The sequence below is a fragment of the Amblyraja radiata genome, chromosome 9, assembly GCF_010909765.2.
Source record: "Amblyraja radiata isolate CabotCenter1 chromosome 9, sAmbRad1.1.pri, whole genome shotgun sequence".
In the NCBI taxonomy this organism is placed as follows: Eukaryota; Metazoa; Chordata; class Chondrichthyes; order Rajiformes; family Rajidae; genus Amblyraja; species Amblyraja radiata.
The window spans coordinates 36369080-36386241 of NC_045964.1; the positions used below are offsets into that span (position 1 = coordinate 36369080).

Genomic DNA, 17162 nt, shown 5'->3' on the forward strand with positions numbered 1-17162 from the left:
TGCAGGTGCATAGTTTATCTAATGGTGGTACTTTTTAAGGTAAATTATATTTGCCATATTTACAGCATTGGTGGCTTTTGTAACAAATGTAAACAATTTAAAATCTTTTATAAAATAAAACTTCAAAAACATTGTTTTAAAAGATGCTGAAATTCCAAAGTAGGTTGATTATCACCTGGCAGAGTAATGTGGTTAATTTACATTAGATTGGAATTGAAACGCCTCACGACCATGAAGGCGACTCCCCTGCAAAGTCTCCTGCAGTCGCCTAAGTGGGACAGGGACATTAGTCTTACTTTTGGCATCTCGCTTGAAGCCCCTGCTCGATGCACTATTCAATACGATTAAAACATATCTTTCCTCATTCTTTCCTCCACTTTCTTCATTTGTTTAATATTAGAAAATATATTGCTCTCACTTGAACATTCTTTGTGATTGACACGCCAGTTTTCCTCGGTGACTGACCTCCGCGGTTCTCTTGGGTAGAGAATGCAAAAAAAAAAGCATTACGCTTGGCTGAATAAATACATTTTCCTCTTATTTGTTTCATTTCCTATCTCAAAACATGTGTTAAATGTGTTTTACGGTAACTTTTTTTATTTTTCATTTTCAAATGTAGCTTTTTTTTCTCTTCTCGCAGGGCTAACACCTTTGTAATTTCAACCTTATTTTCTATTTTTCTTTGATACATTTCTAGTTCTGTTTTTAGTTCTCTTCAGTTGATACATATTCCGGGAGTGGCAGGTGTCTACTTTTTATTTTAATCAGCTCAGCAGTGAGTAATTGTACTCAACGCTGAGCAACATTAACAGAACGATTTAGCTCGGGGTTTTTTAAATTTTTACTATGCCCATTAGGCATCTGGGTTTGGGTTGTGTGCTTCAGGAGGTGAAGTACTCTTTCACTTGTCGGAATGTTTGTTTGGTTATGTTGCGTGCTGAGTGCTTGTATTAAGTGCTGCCCCAAGAGGGGCATCTGATTCCTATTCGTTGAATGTGGAGAGGTAGGGGTGTCCCTGTTGGACCAACCCGCAAGATGGCAGCCCCATAGTTTGGCCTATGACGCTGAGGGTTAAGGGTACGTCTTCTCTGGGATCGGGTAGTTCCGTCGGCGGCATTTAGCTGATCTTCGAGGCGGCACGAAATTTGCACCGAACTTGTGTTTTTCTCTACGGAGTGGAGGCCGCCGCTCGGGTTGGCCCCAGCCTGTAGCTATGCGGCGCGTCTGAGGCGGGACCCAGCAGCGGCCGCTCCTATCTCGACGTGGCAAAGTCCGCCGCCATATTGACGGCTTCAGCGGGCGAGTGGAGCCGGTTCCTGCAGTAACAGCGGCGGCGGAGGAGGAGGAAGTCCTCGGTCCCTGGATTCTCAGCGGTAGGTCGTTCACGCTATCGTATATAACACATACAGCTTAGTGGAGACAACCGCGGAGCCGAAACGTCGCAGTTACCGAGGACTCGGCTGTCAGCGGCACTGAGTTGCTGGAGCCCGGGCCACCCTATTCCCAGCCTGGGACACCCGCAGCCCCAACCCGGGACCACTCGGGTTGTGGTCCAGATGTTTACATGCAGACTGGCGTCCTTTAACTGACGATACACACCTCGCACACACGACAGGGCGAGTTGCTGGTAATGCCAGAATCTAGTGAACGTTACAATTATTTGCACCCGAGGAGGCTAATATATGAAAACTCGTTGACTAGGTGACCCGCAACTGTGATTTGAATAACTGAATCCTCCTACGATCTTAGCCAACATTAACCCCCCCCCCTGTCACTTGCATTTCACCTCAGTACAGCAATTAATCAGGTTAATTATTTCATTGTTAATTGTGGAATTCAACTTGTACAAACAATTTCCGTTTTCTACATATCAGTCATGACATTTTTAAAGTGTTTAACTGATCGTGGTGGTTTGGGCCTTCTGAGGTTGATGAGGTTTTATTCTAACAATAATGTCACCTTTATTGTTGGACTAAGTTCTACCTTGGGGCTGAAAGGCACCTCACAGCCTCAGATGTTTGCTTCAGATGCCTTGTAGTGCCATGGTAGCAAAGTGGATACATTGTTAGGAATGAATATGTCATTGATATATCATTACAAAATAGAGTGTTAAGTAGTCCCGTGGAGATTTTCTAATGGTTATACAGCTCCCCAAAATGCACAGCAACTGGTCTGATCGACCCCCAACAACTTCCTCTATGCTATAATTGCTTGATTTTACACTTTTCCCGACACTTAGCTTACACACAGTAACTTTTGATTTATTACTGCCTAACCCAAAGAAGTTAGGAAAATGAGTAACAAACATGGAATAATAATACATTTCAAAGATCCCTCCAAAAATGGCCAGAAGGATAAAGGTGATGAACATATTGTGTACAAGCCATTTCTCTATCCTGTAAGAATAAAGAAGAATTTGATCATGGAGTTAGTTATAAAATATAAGAGGTCAAGTAAGAGTTAAGAGACATCTAAATATTTTCAAAAAATTTGGGATAATAAATTAAAAAGGGCTTGAGTGTGACAAAGATGGATTTTGTGGGGTTGAGAATAGAATTGGGGGAAAACAAAATGGACCACAATATTGCTACATATACATATTGCTACATATACATAGAAACATAGAAAATAGGTGCAGGAGTAGGCCATTCAATATGACCATAGCTGATCATCCAAAATCAGAATCCCGTTTCTGCTTTCTAGCCATATCTCTTGATTTCTCCCCAAGAACTATATCTAACTCTCTCTTTAATACATCCAGTGAATTGGTCCCCACTGCCTTCTGTGGCAGAGAATAGCAAGGGTTTTCAGTCAGATTTATACAGCATGGAATGCACCTTTCGTCCCAACACCTTCATGTCAACCAAAATACCTTCTTGAGCTGTCTCGTTTGCCATCCAACAGAGAATTAGCCCATACTATTCTAAATCTTTCCTATTGATGCGCTTGTCCAAATGTCTTCAAAACTTTATCAATGTACCTGCCCCTTCCAATTCCGGAATTGCTCTTGGGTCTGCTTTAAATCTTTCCCCTCTCACCTTAAACCTAAACCCTTGAACATTATGTTTCCCTACCCTGGGAAAAGGACTGAGCATCCACCTTATCTATAATACTCTTCATTTTATAAATCTATGTAAGGCCATCCTTCGACCTCCTTCACTCCAGGGAAAACCAGTCTCTCATTATAATTCCAAACCCTCCATTCCCAGCAGCATCCTTGTAAACCCTTTCTGCACCCTCTCTAGATTAATTGCATTATTTGATGTGACCAGAACTGCATGAAACATTCCAGGTGCGATGTCTGGTAAAGCTGTAACATAACAACACAACTGTTGTACTTAATATCCCATCTGATGAAGGCAAGCATGTCATATACCTTCTTCACCCTGTCTACCTATGTTGGCACTTTCAGTGAATTGTGCTCTTGTACCTCTTAGTTCCCTCTTCTTTAACACTCCCTAGTGCCTTATCATTCACTGTGCAATTTTAATGTAGGTTTAATCTTCCAAAATGCACCAATTCCCATGCCTGAGATAAATTCCATCTGTCGTTCCTTTGCCTACTTCCCAGGCTGATCTACATCCTGGTGTAATCTTAGACAACCCTTTTCACTGTTCACTACACATTCGCCTCCAAGTTGTTAATACATATGACAGGCAAGAAGAAATTGTTATGCACCCTCGGCTTTGATTATCCAATTTGTGACTTTTTCAGTAATGAAAACATCTCAACATCTATCCTGTCAAGCTCCTTTGGGTTCTTGTATGTCTGAACAAGATTCTAAACTCAAAGGATTATAGACCCAAACTGTCTAGCATCTTTAGATAGTAAACCACTCACATCCCAAGAATTAGCCTGGCGAGTCTACTTTGGTCTTTTTAGGTAAGGGACCAATTTAACAAGAGACCGAAATGAGATGGCAAGGCACTATTATATATTAATAATTCATCAGAATAATGGTAAGGCCTGATAGTTAATTCATATTTCTATTTAAGAAGAGAAGTGGAACGTGGCCAGAGAAATACGTTCCAGTCAGACCATTACAGTTGTAAGAAAATTTATGAAATTCTCGCAAGAGAACAAATAGAAAAACAGTGAGAAATATTTTTTTTAAAAGACTAAGAACCATAGCTTTAAAGAACTCACTTGACGTATCATGCTGAATTCTTCAAGAGATATAGTGGATGTAGACACAGATTATCAAAATTATCAGATTATCAAAGGACCATTTGGTCAGGTGCCACATAATAAGTTGTGAAACTTCGGAGTCTACAGAAAGGATAGCAAGCTGCCCAGATGATAGGAATCAAATAGCATAGTTATTCAGAGAGGCAAGATAGGGATGTGGTAATTTCACTTTTGGACCTATGTCAACATTATCCGTGTTTCTTTATTTGCAGACTTCATGAAATTAGGAGGAATAGTCAATGCAGAAGAGTTATTAAATGGGAAAGCTTATATGATTTGTAGATTAATGTTAATATAGATAATTGTTAGATAGTTGATTTTCCTAAAAAGCATAAAGTTTTAAATTCAAGACCTTAAGAATCTGGATGTAAAAGTTGCAGCATGTCATGATGGCCGATAGCAGACTGATAAGCAAAGTTGAACTTAGCCTTAAAGCAGCAGAATACAAATGATTTATTTTTCTGACCAGAGGGTGGAAGACACACCTGTTCACCAGGGATCTGTGCTTGAATTGCTGCTTTTTCTTTCTGGTAATAACTTAGAAATGGATGAGAAGGGTAATATTTCAAAAGTTACAGATGTCATAAGTGTTGGAAATATCGAGGAGGATGGTAACAGGGGACACAGGCTGGCAGAATGAACAGATGTAATTTAATTGAGATGATTGTGAAGTAATATACGCAAAATCAATGAATGCGGCAAAAAAGCTGTATGCAAATTGGCAGTTTGCAAATATAAGGGATTGTGGGCCTCTTTTATTTATTTATATATAAATACATCACAAATGATGTATTGCATCCAATTCTTGAGATCATATTTTGTTTGGATGGATGTAAAGACCCTAGAGAAAGTATTGAGTAAATCCCTTGAAAGATTTATTCTAAATAGATTTGCAGATAAGTAATTCCAGGTCCAGGATTACAGTGAAGAAATTAGGATTGTTCTACTTGGAACATGGAGGAGATTTAACAGAGGTTAAGACATTTATCACAGTTTGGATAGGGTAAACAAAGGCACTATTATAATTGTTCTCCAAAAAGCCAAAGCCATTGGATAAATAAAGCTGTTTCCACAAGCAGATTATCCAAGAACCAAGGGCTACATGTTTTAACGTTATAGGCAAAAGATGCAGGGGAATGTGAGAAAACGATAATAATCTAGAGACACAAACTGCAAATGCTGGGATGTTGCGCAAAACACAAAGTGCTGGAGAAACTCAGCGAGCTAAGCAGCATCTGTGAAAGTCAAAAGAAGGATCCTGACTAAAACACAATTTGTCCATTTCTTTCACAGATGCTGCCTGATCAACTGAGTACCTCTAGCACTTTGAGTTTACCTTGAGTAAATCTAGGATTTAGTTCAATTATAGTGGTAGAAACAGTCATTTACATTTTCTTTTAATTTTCAAGGGAATGAGACTATTGGTGTTGCTCTCCAAAGAGACAGAGGGACAAATGTCCACCTCCTATGCTGTAATGGCTCTATCTCTGGTGTATAGAGTTGAAAAACATTTAGTTTAGTTACTGCACACTTAGGCATGCTTTATGAAACCAATATGGAGTCAGTGTGCAAGAAGTGATATAATGATCATATGATGTTTATCAAGAAATGAGGAACAAGTTGTGTCCCTTAAAAAGAGAATGTTTCAGCTCATCCAGTGGACGCCTTTAAAACAGATTTGTTTTACATATGCGGAGGATTTTTGGACTTTAGTGCGTCTTTACCAAAACACTTGGGATTCAACATACCTCCAGTAAAACTGATTTGTTTCAGGTGCTCCACAGCATTATCAAAGATACATAAGGTATTATATTGGTAATTAACAGAGATGCGATGAGAGATAATATAGGTATGGAAACATCTCATTAAAATTGGCACCGTTTTTTGCAATACATCCAACATTGTTTTCATAATCTCCGTGTTGGAAGTTCAGCACTGTTCCATTCTACAGTACCGTTTCAAGAATGGTTTGCCTATTTATGCTTGCCCACTATACTGCTCCCTCCCTACAACAATCTCCTCATTACCAAGACACAAACTAATTCTGCTTACCATTTTTAAGTTCCTGAGTTTAAAATGACAAAAGCTATCAACCATACTGATGATCAATACAATTAATATTGAGGTAGAAAAAAGATTTTATGTGTTTCATGTGTTAGAGGAAAGTGCCATAATTTTAATCTGTTTAGCATTTATACCTTAGAACAAGATTTCCATGGTGATTTGGCACAATATATTGTAAGTGATTGTAAAGGTCTCTTCATGAGTAAAGCCAGAAGAATTTGACTTGTTGCTCATAGTTTTTATTGCTGATAGTTCATGTAAAGCATACTAATGCTGAAATGCTAATGCGGTTTTTTGAGTGGGAGCACAAATTTATAATTTTGTAATAAACTGAGCATATTATCAGAATTGAAAGCGGAAATTTAGTTTTAATTATATTAAATAATGTATTGCTACATTACATTAGGCAGCAAACGAGACTCCAGGATGTTGTGTTGCCACCTTGGTGCTAGGGTCCTGGATGTATCTGAGTGGTTGCAGAATATTCTCATGGGGGAGGGGGAGCAGCTGGATATTGTTGTGCACGTTGGCACAAATGACATGGATAGGAAAAGGGATGAGGTTCTGCTATGTGAATATAGGGAATTAGAAGATTAAAAAGCAGGATCCTGAGGGTAGTAATCTCTGGATTGCCCCTGGTGCCATGTGCTAGGGAGGGTAGAAATAGGAAGATAGGGCAGATGTACACATGACTCAGGAGTTGGTGCAGGCGGGAGAGATTCTGATTTTTAGACCACTGGAAATCTCTTCTGGGGCAAAGGTGATCTGTACAAGAGAGACGGCTTGGAGGTGGACCAGTATCCTTGCAGGGAGATTCACTCATGCTACTCGGGAGCATTAAAACTAGAGTCGTAGGTCAGAAATTGGAAGGAGTGATGGGAAGCTAGAGGTCATGACCTGCAAGTCTCAGAGAAAGGATAGGCAGAGAGGTTAGGATTTGCCTTGTCATGAGTATCAGGTTTAACATATTTGTGAATACTCTAGCCTTAATTCGTTTAGATTATGCCACAGGGAAAAATAATAACATTTAAATTGTGTGGTGTCCTTGTCCTTTAATAACATTCAGGACACTACGTATGTATAATTTCATTATAATTTTTCTTTTGAAAAGTAAAGATGTTCAATTATTATCTTTCACAGATTGAAAGTTGCCAGGTAACAATGGCAACTTTTATAGAATTCATCCAACAAAATGAAGATAGGGATGGTGTTCGGTTGAGCTGGAATGTTTGGCCTTCAAGTCGCCTGGAAGCAACACGAATGGTTGTTCCATTGGGTACCTTGTTTACACCATTAAAAGAACGACCTGACTTACCTCCCATTCAGTATGAACCTGTGCTTTGCAGTAGAGCAACCTGCCGTGCAGTCTTAAATCCATTATGGTAAGTGAATGATAGTAGATATAAAGTAAAAACAGTAACTCTCGCAGTAACGGAACGCTATATAATGGATTTCACTTATAGCGGACCGAGGTTCCCATTACACCAGCCCTCCACTTCCGCCAGCTTTCCATTGCGCTGGCGCCAAGTGGCGAGCTTACGGTTGCGAGTGTGGAAAGAGCGACCAGAATGAAGGCGGTGTGAGGATCGGGCCCGTCTCTGGCTCACCACGTATTGGGCCAGGGGCTCAGGCTCCCAGCTTGTAAATTCCCGCTTGACTAACCCCGTACACAAGGCCACGTTTCTTCCCACCCAGCCTTGGGTTACACTTTGCCTCCCTCACTCGGTTATCGTGGACAATCAGCCAGTAGAAAGCATCCAATACAGTCGGAATGGTAAGATCTTTGATTGCATTATAGAAAGCATATTATGTTGCAAGAAAACTGAAACCCATCCCTTGGAAGGTGGAATTTTGTTCACAGTCTATGCAATTTACATACGCACATAAATAGGAACAATCATTGCAAATGCATGCAAATTGAAATGAAAGACAAGTATAAATGCAATATGCAAGTGAGAAAACACATAAAGAGAAAAAAAAAATGTATATTTTTGAATATTATGTTTCTGTAAACTAGAGTAAACATTAACAATCCATCAATGTATACTTTACGTCTGTAACATGGCAATACAAATCATATTAGGATAATTAATAAGGAGTGTTGGATAATGACCCTCTAGATAATTAGGGTTTCCTGACATTTGCAGACTGAGCTTCTGTGTAAAACATTGCCAATTATATCTGGGTTTGTTATGATGGTTTTATATTTCTATCCCCAAAGTCTGTTCAAGTCACTTGGACAGGTACATGGTTAGGAACGGTTTAGCGGGATATGGATTAAACGCAGGCAAATGGGACTAGCTTAGATGGGGCATCTTGGCCAGGAGTTGGGCTGAAGGGCCTGTTTCCGTGCTCTATGGCTCGAGAACCTCGGAACCTCGGAACAGAAAATTGATGATAGTTATAGAAGTATCCGGAAAAAAAAATTCTACTGCCATCAATAGGAAAGAAAAATGAGTAAGACGCAGGGTTCTAATTTTTTTCATTTGTTTTTTCCTAACTGATTTCTTTTTCTTCTTGTTGCACTTAGTCAGGTGGATTATAAAGCAAAGCTATGGGCTTGTAATTTCTGCTATCAGAGAAATCAGGTAAGTTCATCTTTCTGGGTATTTGTCTGGTGTTTTTCCATAGTTGAGATACTGCATAACGAGAATATATTTTACATAAAGTGTTTCTGATATGAGTTTAACTCAGTTGTTAAGCTTGGCAATTACTTGAATTTTTGAAAATAGTTTTAGATATGTATTACTCAACTTTTTGTTGAATAGATTATTTAGTACCTCACTCGATCAAAATTGGCATGTGTAAGGCGAGCATTTTCTATTAAAAGATTTTTTTATGAATGTCATACACAAAATACCCATTTTGAGTGTTTTTTTAAAATCTTTTGCACAGTTTCCCCCTTCCTATTCTGGGATATCTGAAATGAACCAACCAGCTGAGCTTCTGCCACAATTTTCAACAATTGAATATGTAGTTCAGGTAAGACTTTGAATCACAATTTATACATAGTTGTAATCAGCATGGGTGTATATTTTCCAATTGACTGATTACCATTTGGGCAAAAAAATAGATGTTTGGTAAATGACATTGCTTTATCAGTACTACTTGTTTCTAATATATATATAAAATTGTGCTTAAGTTGTGGATAAGTAAAATAAAAACAAAAAATGTGGCTAGAGATGGCATAAATGGCAATAGTAGTGTTGTTCCACCTTGCATCACATCAGCCTTCGAAAACAACATATAATCTGGACATTTTCGCCACCTCCAACAGAATCCCACTACTGGCCACATCTTCCCATCTCCTCCCCTTTCTGCTTTCCCCTGAGACCATTCCCTCCGTAACTCCCTGGTCAATTTGTCTCTTCCCACCCAAACCACCCTCTCCCCGGGTACTTTCCCCTGCAACCACAGGAAATGCAACACGTGTCCCTATACCTCCCCCCTCGACTCCATTCAAGGACCAATCAGTCTTTCCAGGTAAGGCAGAGCTTCACCTGCACTTTCTCCAACCTCATCTACTGCATCTGCTGTTCTAGGTGTCAACTTCTCTACGTCGGCGAGACCAAGCGCAAGCTCGGCGATCGCTTCGCTGAACACTTCCACTCAGTCCGTGTTAACCAACCTTATCGCCCGGTTGCTCAGCACTTCAACTCCCCCTCCCATTCCCAATCTGACCTTAATGTCCTGGGCCTCCTCCCTTGCCAGAGTGAGGCCCAGCGCAAATTGGAGGGACAGTACCTCATATATTGCTTAGGTAGATGGCACCACAGCAGTATGAACGTTGACTTCTCTTTAGATAGCACTGGCTTTCTCCCTCCTTCCCCTCCCCCTTCTCTGTTCTCCCACAAGTCCTACTGTCTCCGCCTACTGCCTTTCTCTTTCCCGCCCCCACCCCCCGACATCAGTCTGAAGATGGGTCTCGGCCCGAAGCATATGTAAGAAGGAAATCAGAAGGATAAAAGGGGGACTGGAGATAGGTCTGGCAGATAATATTAAAGCAAATCCAAAGAGATATTATAAGTACATTAAGGGAAAGTGGATGATGAAAGAAAGAATAGGGCCCCTAAGAAACCAAAGAGGTAATCTCTGTGTGGAGCCAATGGAGATGGGCAAGGCCCTTAATGAGTACTACTTCTCAGTGTTTACTGTGGAGAAAGATGTGAACACTGGGGAACTTGGGAGCATTAATGGGAATGTCTTGAGGACAGTCAATATTATAGTTAAGGAGGTGTTGAACGCCGTAAGATTCAGATTCAGCTTCAACTTTAATTGTCATTGTCAGCGTACAGTACAGAGACAACGAAATGCAGTAGACAATGAAATGCAGTAATTGGAGGGATAACTGTAAGGTGTATAGAAGGTCGATAAATCTCCAGGACCTGATCAGATATATCTGAGGACACTGGGAAGCTGGAGAAGAAATGGTATACAAATCAAATTAGATGCGGGTTAGGTGCCAGAAGGCTGGAGGGTGGCTAATGTTGTGCCTCTATTTAAGAAGGATTGCAAGGAAAAGCCTGGGAACTATAGAGCAGTGAGCCTAATGTCTGTGGTGGGCAAGTTACTGGAGAGTATTCTGAAGGATAAGATATATTTTCATTTGGATAGATGGGGGCTGATTAGGGGGAGTTAGCATGGTTTTGTGTGTGGAAGATTGTGTTTTTTGAAGAAGTAACTAAAAAGGTTGAGGGCAAAGCCATAGATGTTGTCAATATGGATTTCAGTAAGGCATTTGATATGGTTCCGTATGGTCAACTGTTCTGGAATGTTAGATGGCATGGGATTCAGGGAGAGCTAGCTGACTGGGTAGAGAATTGCTTCATGGAAGGAAGTGGAGGGTGATGGTGGAAGGTTGTTTAACTTAATTAAATTTATTTGTAATCTGGAATCTTAAACTTGATGCAATAATATGCCTGGATCTATCCGATTTTTATTTCCATGTAGTAACTGAATTATTTACTATGAATATCTAAGTTAACCAAAGTTTATTTTTCTCTTCCATAGCGTGGCCCTCAAATGTCTTTGATCTTTCTTTATGTTGTGGATACTTGCATGGAAGATGAAGATCTACAGGCCTTGAAAGAATCTATGCAAATGTCCCTGAGCCTTCTGCCACCTACAGCTTTGGTTGGTCTCATTACATTTGGCAGAATGGTGCAGGTTCATGAGCTTGGTTGTGAGGGTATATCTAAGAGTTATGTCTTCAGAGGTACAAAAGATCTCACAGCAAAGCAGCTTCAGGTAAGCAGTCGGAACTGGAAGTTAGCACATGGAACCATACAGCACCGGAACAGGCCGCTCAGCGCACAATGTCTTTGCCGAACACTATGCCACATTAAACACTTCCCTTCTGCCTGCACATGATCCAAAATTCTCAATTTCCTGCATATTCATGTGCCTATCTAAAAGTCTCTTAAATGGCACAATTACATCTGCTTCCACCACCATCTCTTCCAGTGCATTCCAGTCACCTACCATGCTCTCTGGAAACAAAAACTTTCCCTGCATATCTTTCCCCTTTTCACATTAAGGTTATGCCCTCCAGTATTTGCCATTTCCTACCTTGGAAAAAGATTCTGACTGTCTGTCCTATCTTTTCTCTCATAATTTTATAAACTTTTATCAGATCTTCCCTTAGCTCACAGTGCTCTGTAGAAAACAATTCAAGCTCGTCCAATCACTCCTTATAGGTCATATCTTCTAATCCAGGCAGCTTTCTGGTAAACATCTTCTGCACCTTCTCCAATGCCTCCACAACCTCCCGGGGCAACCAGAACTGCATCCAATCCTCCAAATGCGGCCTAACCAAAGTTTTCTACAGCTTCAACATAATTTCCTGACGATTATACTCAATGCCCTGACTAATGAAGGAGAGCGTACCATTTGCCTTAAAAAAAATAATTCTGCACTGTCCACAACTTCACCATTTTTTGTGTTGCCCACAAACTTACTGACCAACCCGTCTACATTTTTGTCCAAATCATTTTTATATATATATATATATATGTCACAAACTGCCGAGGTCTCAGCATTGATCCCTGCGCAACACACTAATCACAGTCGTTCAGTCAGAATGGCAACCTTCCATCACTACCCCGTCTTCTATGGGAAGCCGAATCTGAATCCAAATAACGAAGACACTGTGACTACCATGCGTCTTAATCTTCTGGATCCCATGAGGAATTTTGGCAAATGCCTTGCTAAAGTTTGGATAACTTCATGTAACTTTATGTTTATGTAACTTTATGTAACATCAACTGCCCAACTATCATCAATCACCTTCAATAGAAAATTATTGATTAATGATGATGCTGTTGGTTTTAAAAATAATTGAACTCGTAATTTATTCACTTCTGAAATTTGCCAATCTAAGTTATTTTTCCCGATCATCAGAACAACCAACTATGTCCACACTTTATTTTAGCATTGACATTTATTAATTCAATTTCATTTTGTATATTGTAAATATATTTAAGAAGAAATGTATTTTCTAAATCTTTGAATCCTCTTGAATATATTGTTACTATGGACAGCTATAAACAGTGTTAGAACCGTGTAAGTTTTTTAAATCAAATGGTTGACAAATTAACTGCTTGACCTTGTTCATTCCGCTGGGGTGTAAACTACCCAAGCGAAATATGAGGTGCTGTTCCTTAAATTTGGGCTGACAATGGAGGAGGCCCAGGACAGAAAGGAAACAGACTATTGACCGACATCTACTACAAACCTACTGACTCCCATAGCTATCTTGACTACACTTCTTCCCACCCTTCTTCTTGTAAAGACTCTATCCCCATCCCCCAATTCCTCTGTCTATGCCGCATCTGCGCCCAGGACGCGTTTTTTCATACCAGGGCATTGGAGATGTCCTCATATTTCGCTTGGGTAGTTTACAACCCAGCGGTATGAACATTGACTTCTCTACCTTCCAAATGTGGTCTGACCAGCGTCTTTCAAGCCTCAGTATCACATCCTTGCTTTTATATTCTAGCCCTCTCGAAATTAATGTTAACATTGCATTTGCCTACCTGTCCTGTGTGAATGCAGATCTTCCATTAAATTATTTTTCACTCGGTCTATCAAATGGATCTTTTGTAAACAGGCAAAACTTGCTTAGATAGTAAGTTCTCAGTTTGTTGTGAATTACCATGTATTAGCAATCAGCATCAACTTATTTTCATGAAGCAATGAGCTCATGCAGTATAGGAATTCAATTATAAACTGAATACCGTTGAGATTGTTTTGCACCAACCAATTTGAAGACCATTAATTCAATGGAATAAGGAACTGCATTTACAGTGTGATTTGATTCCTTAAGCTGCTTTATTATTTTTTAACAGGACATGTTGGGCTTAACCAAGCCATTGGGTACTCAAGCAGGCCGTGGACCTCAGGTTCAGCAGCCTCCTCCATCCAACAGGTAAAATTGCAATTTAATTATGTAAGTCCACAGTGCAACATAGAACATTAATGCCACAGGAACAGGACCTTCCGTCCACAATGTCCATACCAAGGATATTGCCAAGTTAAATTAATCTCTGCTGACATATGATCCATATCCCTCGATTCCTTTGCATGTGCCTATCCAAAAGCGTCTGAAATGCCTCTATTGTATCTGCCTCCACCACTACATCTGACAGCTCGTTCCAAGCACTCTCCACTCTCTGTGCAAAAAATGTACTTGTCCTATACATCTTCATTAAATTTTTGCCTCTCATTTTAAAGCTATGCTCTCTGGTCTTTGATATTTTCACCCTGGAAAAATATCAAACACCCTGGTTCTCAGTAACAGGGAAAAAAGTTGAACCATGAGATGGAAAGCTTTTATAGGTTATCTTCCATCTTAATTGAGGTCATTTCCTAATGCAGTAGCAAAGTTATTACACTTTTATAATCACTAATATAATATTAGAGAAAAATTAATTGCATTCAGAGGAATGTATTTTAAAAGAGGGTAAAATATATTTTGGAATTATTTTGATTTAACAGCAATGTGGCAGTTCCATAATTTGCATGATCAATATAACTTGTCTTTTTTAGGAGTGTGAGTGAAAATCAAATGTTAAACACAAAGTGTAATGCTTTTTCAATAATATTGTATATAATTCAGAAAACTGCACTTGTAGTTCTGCTATAACAGAACACAATTTCCATAATACAATTTAGATATAGCACGAGTAATGAATTAGGGAACACTTATTTGCATTACATAAGCTAAATTAGTTATGTAATTTCAATCGGGAACAAGAGAACCACTTAAAAGTTACTTTTGAAATTGACAAGCAGAAAGAAAAACTGACTTGAATTTAAACAGTGTAAGGGGAAAATACCTGTTTCCATGTAACCTTCCCAAATAATCAGACACTATTATTCTCTCTTATGAACATAGCTACTACTTTTACCGCAGTTGGCCAATGAAATTGACAATCAATGGTTTGTATTGATATATGTGCAACCATACTCTGTTAAAAACAAAGTGAGATACAGCCTATAGTATTTTTTGCTTGAGCTAAAAAAGAAAGTTTATCACTATTGAATAGACCTTTAATTGTGGAAAAAATAACTTATCTATTGTGCACTCTCTAGCATGCAAAAGACATATTTACCAATTACAATTGGACCCGGCTGCCCTGCAGTGTGCTGATTCATTATAATGTTCTTGGTCCTGGAGTCTGAACACTCATAAATCTGTTTACCACCTGGCCACACATACACACCTATGCAGACAGACAGATATATAATGTGTGTGTGTGTGTGTATAAATAAATAATTATATATACACAAAAGTCTTGTGTGTGTGTGTGTGTTATATTTGTATCTTCCTCAAAACCTTCTGCCATAGTGCTGACATTTTTAAATATTCCGACTCACATTTCTCCCCTCCACGCCATTCTCAGGTTCAGTTAACATTGCATGCTATATTTCAAAAGTTATTCATGATTAAAGTTAAAAAAAAAAGCCAAAACCGCCTTTCACAGACAGCTTCCAGCCTTCTCACAGTGATGATGTCGCAATGCCTCTCACAGTGCACCAATCACAATGGGCTCTCGAGCTGGCTGCCGACTGCCACAATTACATTACAATGGGACATTGCCAACGGTAACGAGGTTGCTGCCCCTCGACCAATATCTGAAGGGGCTGCTCCTCAAGTTCTGGTTGCATTTTGGTCCCACACTGTACTCAGCTTCACTGATTTCACAATTAGAACGACAGTGTAGGATGATGGGGAGAAGGAAGGAATATTGGATTAAGAGGCAGAGATCAGTCATGATTGAATGGCGGAGTAAGCTATTTCATGCTATATTTTAAAAGTTATTCATGATCAAAGTTTTTTTAAAAGCCACATATGAAAAAAATTAACTGCTTTTCAGTGGCAGACTCTTGCAGCACCTTCCGGTGATGATGTCACAATGCCATCTCATAGACGTCCAATCACAATGGATCTCATTTACAAATGACATCACAATGGGACGTTGCCAATGGTAACGAGGTTGCTGCCACTGTACTAATATCTGAAGGGGCTACTCCTCAGGTTCTGATTCCCCTCCACGCCATAATCAGGTTCACTTCAGATTTCATGCTACATTTCAAAAGTTCTTCATAATTAAAGTTAAAAAAAAAGCCAAAACTGCCTTCTCACAGACAGCACTTTATCCAGGAGCTTCCAGTGATTATGTCACAATGCCACTCATACGGCACCAATCACAATGGGCTCCCAAGCTGCCGACTGCCACAATGACATCACAATGGGACGTTGCCAATGGTAACAAGGTTGCTGCCCCACGATCCTGGTGATTGGCCACAAGGTAGGGAGTGGGGAGGGAAGATCGAGAGGGGGGTGGAACTCTCATCGGCCACCCCCCCAAACCCACCCTCGCCCCCACATCCGCCCCCTCCCCCCCGGGGTGAACGCTGACGCCGACCCCACCCAAGCTGGGGGACGGAGCCCAACGGGTCCCACTTGGTCTAGTCTAAATACCTATAAAAGTCTCATCTTGTGTGTTGTATGTATGTGTGTTTCTTTTGTATGTTCCTCAAAACTCAACGCCTAGCGCTTACATTTTAACATATTTGACACATTTTTCCCCTCCACGTCTTAATCAGGTTCACTATATATCCTATATTTCACGTTATTTACGATTAAAATTTTAAAAATGCCAACTTTAGCAAGATTTTTACTGTTAAAATCCTTTCTCCCAGCTTCCAACACACTTCGATACAAAGTTGCAAGACAGGAACACTCTGAACTTTTCACCTCAATGGGATATTTCATCAGGAGGGGGAGGGCCAATTGGTATTGCAATTGGAACTGCTGCGTTAGGCAGGGGACGTGCAATTGGAATTTTTTTTAAACTCTACTGCTGAGGGAGGCAGGGAAGTGCTGGAATCTTACATTTGGGAACGGGTTCAGTTGCGTTGAGGGACGGGTGAGTGGTGGAATATTGCGTAGGGGGATCACACTGTTGGGGGAGCAGACCCAATGGGTCTGCACTTGGTCTAATATATATATATATATATATATATATATATACATACACATATATATATATACATATATGTATATATCTTAATTCCTAATGTTTAAATATTTATGCTTATCACTCCTTTAATTTAATGCTGAGCTATTCATGATCTATTTGAGAAGCTGAATCTACCGTAGTTTTTGAGCAGTGTAATAGTTCTCAAATGTTTTATAAATGTTTCATATACTCTATTTATAAACATTTAATTTCACAGATTTTTGCAACCGGTACAAAAAATTGACATGAACTTGACTGATCTTTTGGGAGAACTGCAACGTGATCCTTGGCCTGTACCCCAGGGGAAAAGACCATTGAGATCAACTGGGGTTGCTCTGTCCATTGCTGTTGGTCTATTAGAGGTACGGCACCCTCCACATAAAA

At 39.8% G+C, this 17162-nt stretch overlaps 1 protein-coding gene across 1 annotated transcript in view; it reads left to right on the top strand.

Moving 5' to 3' along the window:
- Nucleotides 1-978: 978 nt before the first annotated feature.
- Nucleotides 979-17162, top strand: part of sec23a (SEC23 homolog A, COPII coat complex component) — a 41122-nt gene continuing 24938 nt past the window's right edge. The window contains exons 1-7 of the mRNA XM_033027119.1: nt 979-1373; nt 7393-7634; nt 8783-8840; nt 9148-9234; nt 11263-11499; nt 13599-13678; nt 16996-17140. Of these exons, the coding sequence (XP_032883010.1) occupies nt 7414-7634; nt 8783-8840; nt 9148-9234; nt 11263-11499; nt 13599-13678; nt 16996-17140 (828 nt within the window). The 5' untranslated portion in view covers nt 979-1373; nt 7393-7413. The remainder of the gene's footprint in view (nt 1374-7392; nt 7635-8782; nt 8841-9147; nt 9235-11262; nt 11500-13598; nt 13679-16995; nt 17141-17162) is intronic.